General features: G+C 60.8%; 1 protein-coding gene across 1 annotated transcript; it reads left to right on the forward strand.

Moving 5' to 3' along the window:
• The first annotated feature begins 845 nt into the window (after nucleotides 1-845).
• Nucleotides 846-5,495, forward strand: LOC134147329 (glucagon receptor-like). The gene is made up of 13 exons (XM_062588381.1): nucleotides 846-923; nucleotides 1,344-1,440; nucleotides 2,025-2,132; nucleotides 2,451-2,572; nucleotides 2,655-2,761; nucleotides 2,849-3,005; nucleotides 3,114-3,273; nucleotides 3,384-3,444; nucleotides 3,564-3,633; nucleotides 3,764-3,852; nucleotides 4,089-4,227; nucleotides 4,739-4,780; nucleotides 5,424-5,495. The coding sequence occupies exons 1-13, from the start codon at nucleotides 846-848 to the stop codon at nucleotides 5,493-5,495; spliced, it is 1,302 nt and encodes a 433-aa protein (XP_062444365.1).
• Nucleotides 5,496-8,255: the final 2,760 nt, after the last annotated feature.

Below are 8,255 nucleotides of genomic sequence, written 5' to 3' on the forward strand. Positions count from 1 at the left end.
GAGAGGCATGATGCAATTATACCTTGCTCCGGGCTGCTTTGCCTAATGCTTCCTGAGATCCTGGGCTCCGGCAGAGAAATGGCTCCAGGGCTGTGCCAGCCCCGCGCGTGTCGGCAGCGTGTGCCCGTCTCGTGGCAGAGAACAGTGCCCGATGCACGCGGGCTGGACATTCGGGGTGCAGGATTGCTCAGGGACGTGTATCGCCGGCGCGGTCCCCAAGCAGCCCGCTCTGTCCTGGCGTGCTGCTCCGCAAAGCCCGCAGGACGGCCACCCGCACCCGTGGGCACCGCTGGCGGGTCGAGGTGGGGAGGCGAGGGGACGCAGGGCGCCGTGCGTGAGTCCTGTGGGGCCGGTTGTACTGGCTCCTTCCAGAGCTCGCGTCCTTCCCACGCTGCTGCCCGTCGGCCCCGAGCTCTGGGCGCCCTGTGCTTCTCCGCGCCCCGCGCTTGGCCCTTCTGGCTCCCCGCTGCGTCTGAGCACAAAGTCCCCGTGGTGCCATCGCCTCCAGGACAGCCTTGATGAGCCCAAAAGCTGCCCTGCGACCATCTGTGCGATTTGTCCGTGTCTCCTGCCCGCGCAGGGGCTGGACCGTGGCCAGAGAAGGGTCTTGCTGGCACGTGCCTCGTTGGGGTTTGCACAGCAGCGCTGCCTCGGTTCTCCTCCTCCGCCTTCGGGAGCGCGTCTGTCTCCCTTGCCCACACTCGCAGGGGCGAGCCAGCAGCGGCGAGCGCAGGCCACCCTCAGCCGCTGCCCTCGTGTCTCTCGCTCAGCACCAGGGTCGCTGGCTCGGCTCGGCGACGCACCGCGGCGCCGGGAGCACCAGCCGCGGGCCGGTGGGGGCAGCCATGAGGGATGCGTCTGTCTGCGGGTACCGCCGGAGGCTCGTCCATCTCGCCTGGATGTGCCTGTTCTCCTCCGTGCCGGTAAAGGGGCAGGGCTGGGGCGGGCCGGCGGCATGGCAGGGTTGGCGCTTGCTGGGCTTGCCCGCGGGCCTCCGTCTCTCCACGGATGGGGGCTCCTGGCTTTGTCACGCGTCCCTGCACTGCCCTGCTTCCCTGCCCGTCCCCTGCCTGCAGCAGCTGTGCTGGGCGAAAGGGCCTCACCTGGTGGGCTCAGCACCACCGCAGGGAAGTGACCCGGGACTGAGCGCCTTGGCCTTCCCTTGGCGCTGCAGGTTGTGCTGTCCCCCGGGCCACCGCGCAGTCCCAGGCGGGCGGCTGGGCCCTGGTGGCGGGCGGGCGGGCGCCAGCGGGGAGCTGGCGCGCACCGTCTTGCTGCGGGCCTGGGGAGCGCGGTCCCCCCGGCCCCGGCGGGAGGCACTAACTCTGGCGCTGCGCTTACAGCACACTGGAGCCAGGGTGCTGGAGAGGACCTTCGAGGAGTGGCTGAGGTACCGTGACGAGTGCCTGAGGAGGATGGCGAGCGAGCCGTACCCGGCAGGTGGGGCTCCCGGGACCCTCGGAGGCAGCTGCCCGGCTCAGTGACTATGGGACGGCAGTGGGTGGAGTGCGGGAACCTGGGCACCCCTGTGCCAGGCATTTCTGTCCACGGGCACTTGCAGACACCAAGCCTGGCGGAGCAAACCCCTCACCAGGCCTAGTGCCGCAGGTAGCCACGCACCGCCCAAGTCCCAGCTGAGAAGAGATGGTCCAAGCTGCGAGCCAGGCAGAGGCCTGGCCGGCAGGCTCGGCAGGTCCCTGGTCATACCTACGGTCCCGTGCAGAGTTACACTGCCCCAGGTGGACCATCCTGGTCCTGGGAGCCGAGGTCAGCACGAGGCAGAGCCTCCTCGGGAGCCACGTGGAGGGCAGCAAGTGCCACCTGCTCCATCCTGGGGCGGGCAGAGCAGCACCGTCTCTCCTGGGGCTGCAGAGGGGCTCTTTCCCCTTCACACATCCCCAGTCTTCCGTGGCACGTCCATTGCCACAGCCGGGGATGGCTTGGGAGCTGGACGCGGGCTGTGCTGCGCACCTGCGACTGTCGGCTTCTCCCGGGACCCTGAGTTTCGTCTTTGCCTTTGGAAGGGCTTTTCTGCAACCGGACGTTTGACATGTACGCCTGCTGGCCAGACGGGAGCCCCGGCACCGCCGTCAACGTCTCCTGCCCTTTCTACCTGCCCTGGTTTGAGAAAGGTGGTGACGACCCTCTTCCATCCTGCACCCCCGGGAGAAACAGGGGCCGGGGCTGGGCTGCCCGGGAGCCTGACGCGGGTCGGGAGAAGCTCTCGAGCGTCTTCCCTCCCCTCCTGCTGCGAGGGGCAGGAAGGGGGCCGTGAGCAGATGTAGCTATGAGGGGACGGCTGTGGCACGCGGTGGGACCGAGCCGAGCCGGCCGGGCCGTCCCCGGGGGCCGGGAGGGCAGGGGCCGACCCCATCGTCGCAGCGGGGGGACGTCTCGCGGCGGGGGGCGCGTCAGCCTGAAGGGGCCGGGGCCGGGCTTTGCGTCCGCAGTGAGACACGGGCAGGTGAGCCGCAGGTGCGGGCCCGACGGGCAGTGGGTGACGGTGAATGGCAGCCAGCCTTGGCGGGACTACTCGCAGTGCGAGGAGGAGATGGAGTCCACCATCGAGGAGGTGGGCTTCGCGGGGGGCGCCGGGGCGGGACGGCGGCGCTCGGGGAGGAGGCCGCGCTCACCGGCGCCGCGCTCGCGTGCAGGAGGGCGCCCGCAGGCTCATGGTGAGCTTCAAAGTGCTCTACACCGTGGGGTACTCGCTGTCGCTGCTGACCCTCGTCTCCGCCTTGCTGGTCCTCACCGTCTTCAGGTAGGGAGCGCCCGCGGCGGGCGAGGGGAAGGCGGCGGCGGCGGCGGCGGCGCCGCGGCGGCCCCCCGACGCCCTCGCTGCGCGCAGGAAGCTCCGCTGCACCAGGAACTACATCCACGCCAACCTCTTCGCCTCCTTCGGGCTGCGGGCCGCCTCGGTGATCGTCAAGGACGCGCTGCTGGAGAGGCGCTGGGGCGTGGAGGCGGCGCGGGTGGCCGACTGGGAGGCCTTGCTGAGCAGCGAGGCAAGCGCCGGGGCGGTGCCGGGGCGAGGCGAGGCGGCGGCGAGCGGGGCGCCCCGCCGGCGAGCTGGGCGCCCCGCCGCCGCCTCATGGCCGCCGTCCCCCGCGCAGGCGGCCGTCGGCTGCCGGGCGGCGCAGGTGGTGATGCAGTACTGCATCCTGGCCAACCACTACTGGTTCCTGGTGGAAGCCGTCTACCTGTACAAGCTGCTGATCGGCGCCGTCTTCTCCGAGAGGAACTACTACAGGCTCTACCTCTACCTGGGCTGGGGTAGGGGCCACCCGGGCGAGCGCCGCGGCCGGCGCGGCGGGGGGAGCCGGGCCGCTCCCCCGGCTCAGGCGGGCGCTCGGTTTTCACAGGGTTTGCTGTGTGACTTACAGGCACGCCGGTGGTGTTCGTGGTGCCCTGGGTGGCCGCCAAGTACCTGAAGGAAAACGCCGAGTGAGCGGGGAGGGACACGGCGGCGGGCGCCGAGGCCGCCGAGGGGCAGGAGCCGGGTGGCGGGCTGCCGAGACGCCGCTCGCGCGCCCCGGCCTCACCGCGCTGCTCTCCCCGGCCAGGTGCTGGGCGCTCAACGAGAACATGGCCTACTGGTGGATCATCCGCATCCCCATCCTGCTGGCGTCCCTGGTGAGCAGGGGCTCGGGCGCTTCTCTGCTGTCCTGTAATTGCACTTTTCACAGCCCCACAAGGGAAGCCAGGCAGGGGCATGCCGGTGCCCCACACAGGGCACTCTTGCGCTAGCACCGTCTCCCACCAGATCAACCTGCTGATCTTCATGAGGATCCTCAAGGTGATCCTGGCCAAACTCCGTGCCAACCAGAAGGGCTACGCGGACTATAAGCTGCGGTGAGTGGGAGGGGGCAGTGGGGAGAGGGGGAGGTGGCTGCTCCCTACGCAATGCCACCCTCCACACGCCCATCTCCTCCAGGGCAGCAACCTGCTCCTCAGTCCTGTAACATCGTTAAATGACCATGCTGATATTAATTAACAGGCTGTCCCTGCTTAGTCCTGTGGTGCACTTTGCAAGGCTGCCCCAACCCTTTAGTACTCACACCCCTACGGGCCCCCTTCTACTCTTTCAGGTTGGCCAAAGCCACACTGACCCTCATCCCCCTCTTTGGGATCCATGAGGTAGTCTTCATCTTTGCCACTGACGAGCAAACCACAGGCATCCTGCGCTACGTCAAGGTGTTCTTCACCCTCTTCCTCAACTCCTTCCAGGTGAGGCAGGAGGATGAGTTATGCCGCAGCATGTGTCCCATGCAGATAGGAGGGGTCCCCTCTTTCTGCCCACTGCCAGTGTCATGGTGCCCAGGCGGTGGCCTGGGGAGTCAGTGCCGAGTCAGCTCCAGGCTGCGTGCACTAACAGCATCCATCTCACCCTTGTGCAGCCCAGCAAAGGGTGTGTGGAGCAAACCCCTGCCATGCACTGCCCCCCAGGCTGAGCTCTAACAGTAGGGGTCACCACTTTGGCAGTCGTACGGCTGGCAGCAAAACTAGCGGCATCGTCACCACCTGCTTCATGGGAACAGAGAAGCTGATGTGCATGTGACTGCTGCACCATGCCCAGGATGTTCTCCAAGCTGGTGTGGGCAGCAAAGGCAGGGTGACCCACACCCACGAACCACCTCATGAGACAAAATGCACTGCAGCTCCCAGGGCCACTGAATGCACCAGCCATGGAGAGGCCAGTGGTGGTGACAAGCTCACTCTGTGCTTTCTTTCTCCCCAGGGTTTCCTGGTGGCGGTGCTATATTGCTTTGCCAATAAAGAGGTACGTTCCACCTTTACTAGCTTTGCCTTACAGCTAACCCACCTCTGCCTAGAATTTGTGCTCCCTCCCTTGACCTACAGCAGTGTGCTAACCACATAGTACAGGCACAGCTGGAGTAGAAGGTACCCAGTCTCCCAGCCTAGTCTCTCTTGGCCGTGTCATGGCAAGGTCTGGAACCAGTCACTGCATGAGTGCAAAAGTGCTGGAGGACCATTGCAGCTCTTCCTTCCCCTAACACCAGGCAGGATGACTTGCAGAGGTGGCCAAGGCAAGCTGTGCTCTATGCTCAGCCCAGCTCTCTCGAGGTTGCATGTGCGTACCAAGCACAATCCCTTTGCTACTGGCTTCTAGTACCTTAAACTAGTGCTGTAAGCCCAAAGACTGGGGATTTCCTTGAGCCCGTTTTGTAATAGGAACTAGGCTAGGCTTGTGTCCTAGCAGCAGCAGGCTTTGCAAACTTGCTTCTTGTGCTAACTGGTTTGTGGGGAAGATGGATTCTCCTCCAGAGCTTGCAAGGCCAGCTTGGTCCCAGAACACGTCTAGTGCCCCAACCTTAGCCTTACAGGTGCCTACAGCAGCAGGTGGGAAGTGTGACAGGGCACTACAAAGGATAAGCCTCTGTGGCATCTCATCTGCTTGCTAGGTGAAGTCAGAAATGAAGAAGAAGTGGCAGCTCTGGAAGCTTGATCACCCAGTGCTCTGCTGCACTCAGTGATGGCAGCACAGTACAGCTACGGTGACCTGCCCCAGAGAGCCAGAGGACCTGACAAGCAAGTGTCATGACCACCAATGTGGAAGCTACCCTGAAGCTTGCTCTAGGACTACACCACTGTTGTCTGCAAAGGAGCACACTGCGGAGCCTATGTCCCAGCTGTGCCGAGGACCTGGAAGCAAGGCCAAGCCTTAAAGGAAATTGTGCAGCAGTGTGCATCAGGAACCGCTAGGCTGGGAACAGTTTCCAAAGCTGTACTGCATCCAAAAGCAGTGGAGCTACTGCAGGAAAGATTCCTTCCGCTGCAGTCTAGGGCTGAGACAGACACACTCAGCTCTTACAAGACATTGCCATCTCCTCAGAAGAACTTCATCCTGCTTGGGCTTCAGTGCAAGCAGGTAAACCACATGGGGGTGGCAAGCCTGCTCATTTCTACCACTGTCTGACCTGAATTTACAGCACCACACACTACCTCTGTTGGCATCTGCCAGCCCTGCACACAGGATCTCCCTTCCCCATCAGCACTGATGCCTTGGGCATCTGCAGTAGGCTCACAGCTGGAGATGAAACCTGGCCACTAGCAGGGGGCAAGCAGCTGGGAGACATCACAACACTGCTTGGCCCTCACATTCCCACACAGCATCTGCTGCCAGTTCTGGTTAATAAGCATCTCTTGCTGTCACTTCATTCAGAGGAGGAAAGCTAAAATGCCTTGAGCTGTGCTAAGCAATGCTGCGATGCAGAGCATCACATCCCTGCTCTTCTTGCCATAAGCAAAGGCCATATGGCTAATGCCTATGAACTGTCTGCCCCAGAGAGAGTCCTCCTGCGAAGCTCCTCTTCATAGGAAGGCGCTGCTTCTGTACCTTCCCACCATCCTCATAACTGACATAGAACATGGCCTCTCTCAACATCTGTCTCCCTCCTTCTCTCACTGCTGTCTCCAGCTACATCGAACATCAGACTTCCTCCATGTTCTGAGCTCCTCCTACAGCAGAGCCACCATTTGCAATAGGCAGAACCAGCGGAGCAGACATGCGTGTAGATTACTGCAACATTTGGGTGTTTTGTATTTACTCTCACGGAACTCCTTTAAGCGAGAGCAGCGCTGCTTCCTCTTTGGCAGCAGGGGAAAACCACAAGGGAGGGTTAAGGACTCTAGAGCACCAGCCTACAGCAGAGCTGGGAGCTGAGCCTTCACCTCAACAAGTCATAGGCCCAGCATTTTAACCATCTCTTTCTTCCGGAACTGCAAAGTCCTACAGAGGAAACTTCTTTGGCTTGAACTGTTTCACTGACAAAGAGTTGGCACTTCTAGTTCCAGCTGTGCAACGGATATTAAGATGTTCGTTTTCCTGTAGGACGCCAAAACATTAGCTGCACACCCTTGCCAGCTGCCCTGCTGTACCCCCAGAAATCCAAAACCTGTTCCCTTCCTAGCTCTTCTCAGCAAATCCACAGATCCTGAGAGGGGGACACTGCAGAGACTCCTGCTCACAAGGAGTGCACACTGCAGAGCTTAACAGGAGAGCCCTGTCTACACTGTCCTGGCACACACTGGTATCCTGGCTGCCAGGCTGCAGAGACATGATACCCCTACACAGGGCATCAAAATCAGAGAAGAGCCAGCAGCAAGCACTCCTCCCTCCCCAGTGAGTACGGTTCAGAGCATCTACCTGTCTCTCCCTGTGGAAGAGAAGTGCCCATGCAGTTCAAGCACTAAAGTTCACTTGCATCTGGTTTCTGCCAGAGAACAGCAGCAGGCAGAGCTACCTCATGGGACTGATTCTGGTGCTCTCCCGTAAGAGCTGAGAGCACAGCAGCAGATGCCAACAATGTTCAAGCCCCCTTGCTCTTACCTTCAGTAACAGTGCGCTTCTGAGACTGCAGTCCATATCGTTTACTTTACCTTGCAGAAAGGGCCACACCTCCACGAGAAGGGAGAAAGCAGCTCCGACTCTCCATTACACAGAACTGGCTACAGGTAGTTCTCCAGCTCCAGGCAAGCAGCCCCCCGGGCTTACTGGCAGAGGGAGAGCGTCCTGTAAATGCAATGTCTTAAGGAGGGCTGCCTTGAGCATAGGAAGGAAAGGGGCCATGCCAGGCTCAGCTGCAACTCGGTTCAAGGCTGTAGAGCAAGTCATGCAGGAGTTCTTTCCTGGACAGATATAACCCCTGTGAGACTATTTTGCACATTCTTTTCAGATGTAAATAAATGTTTATTTTTCAGCAAATGGAGCATGCCATTTCTGTCTGCTGAGGGAGGAGAACAGCTCTCAGGCAGTGAGGTAAAGGCAGCAGCATATGGGAGGGCACTAATACTCACTTTGCCACCTAAGCGCACACACTCCCAGTTGTAGAGGGTACCCAGCACCCCGACTCAAAATAAAACACAGTTCTATTCTCTAGGAACACAGTTTACAGAACAAGGAGGTAAATGGCAAAATAACACACTTAAATGGCAGTGATAAATAATACAGCTACCCAAATCATATGTTTTGTAGATGGCTCAGACTGACATGGCAGCACACAGTTTCTTCTGGACAGGAGTTGGATTGCTCTCTGGATGCTTCTCTGCTCTTGCTGGCTGCTGCGGGCTCCAGCAGCCTATTATCAGCATGTGTGTTTGCTACAGGATCTGATGCCAAACCTGTTAGAAGCCACACTGCCTTGGGAAGAGAAAGCTGGTCCTCTTCCTGAAATCACCATTAGTCCCCTTGATGAGCACTGGCCTCTGTGTTTTCATATGCTCCTCTCTGAAGT

This window comes from Rhea pennata, chromosome 15, assembly GCF_028389875.1.
Source record: "Rhea pennata isolate bPtePen1 chromosome 15, bPtePen1.pri, whole genome shotgun sequence".
In the NCBI taxonomy this organism is placed as follows: domain Eukaryota; kingdom Metazoa; phylum Chordata; class Aves; order Rheiformes; family Rheidae; genus Rhea; species Rhea pennata.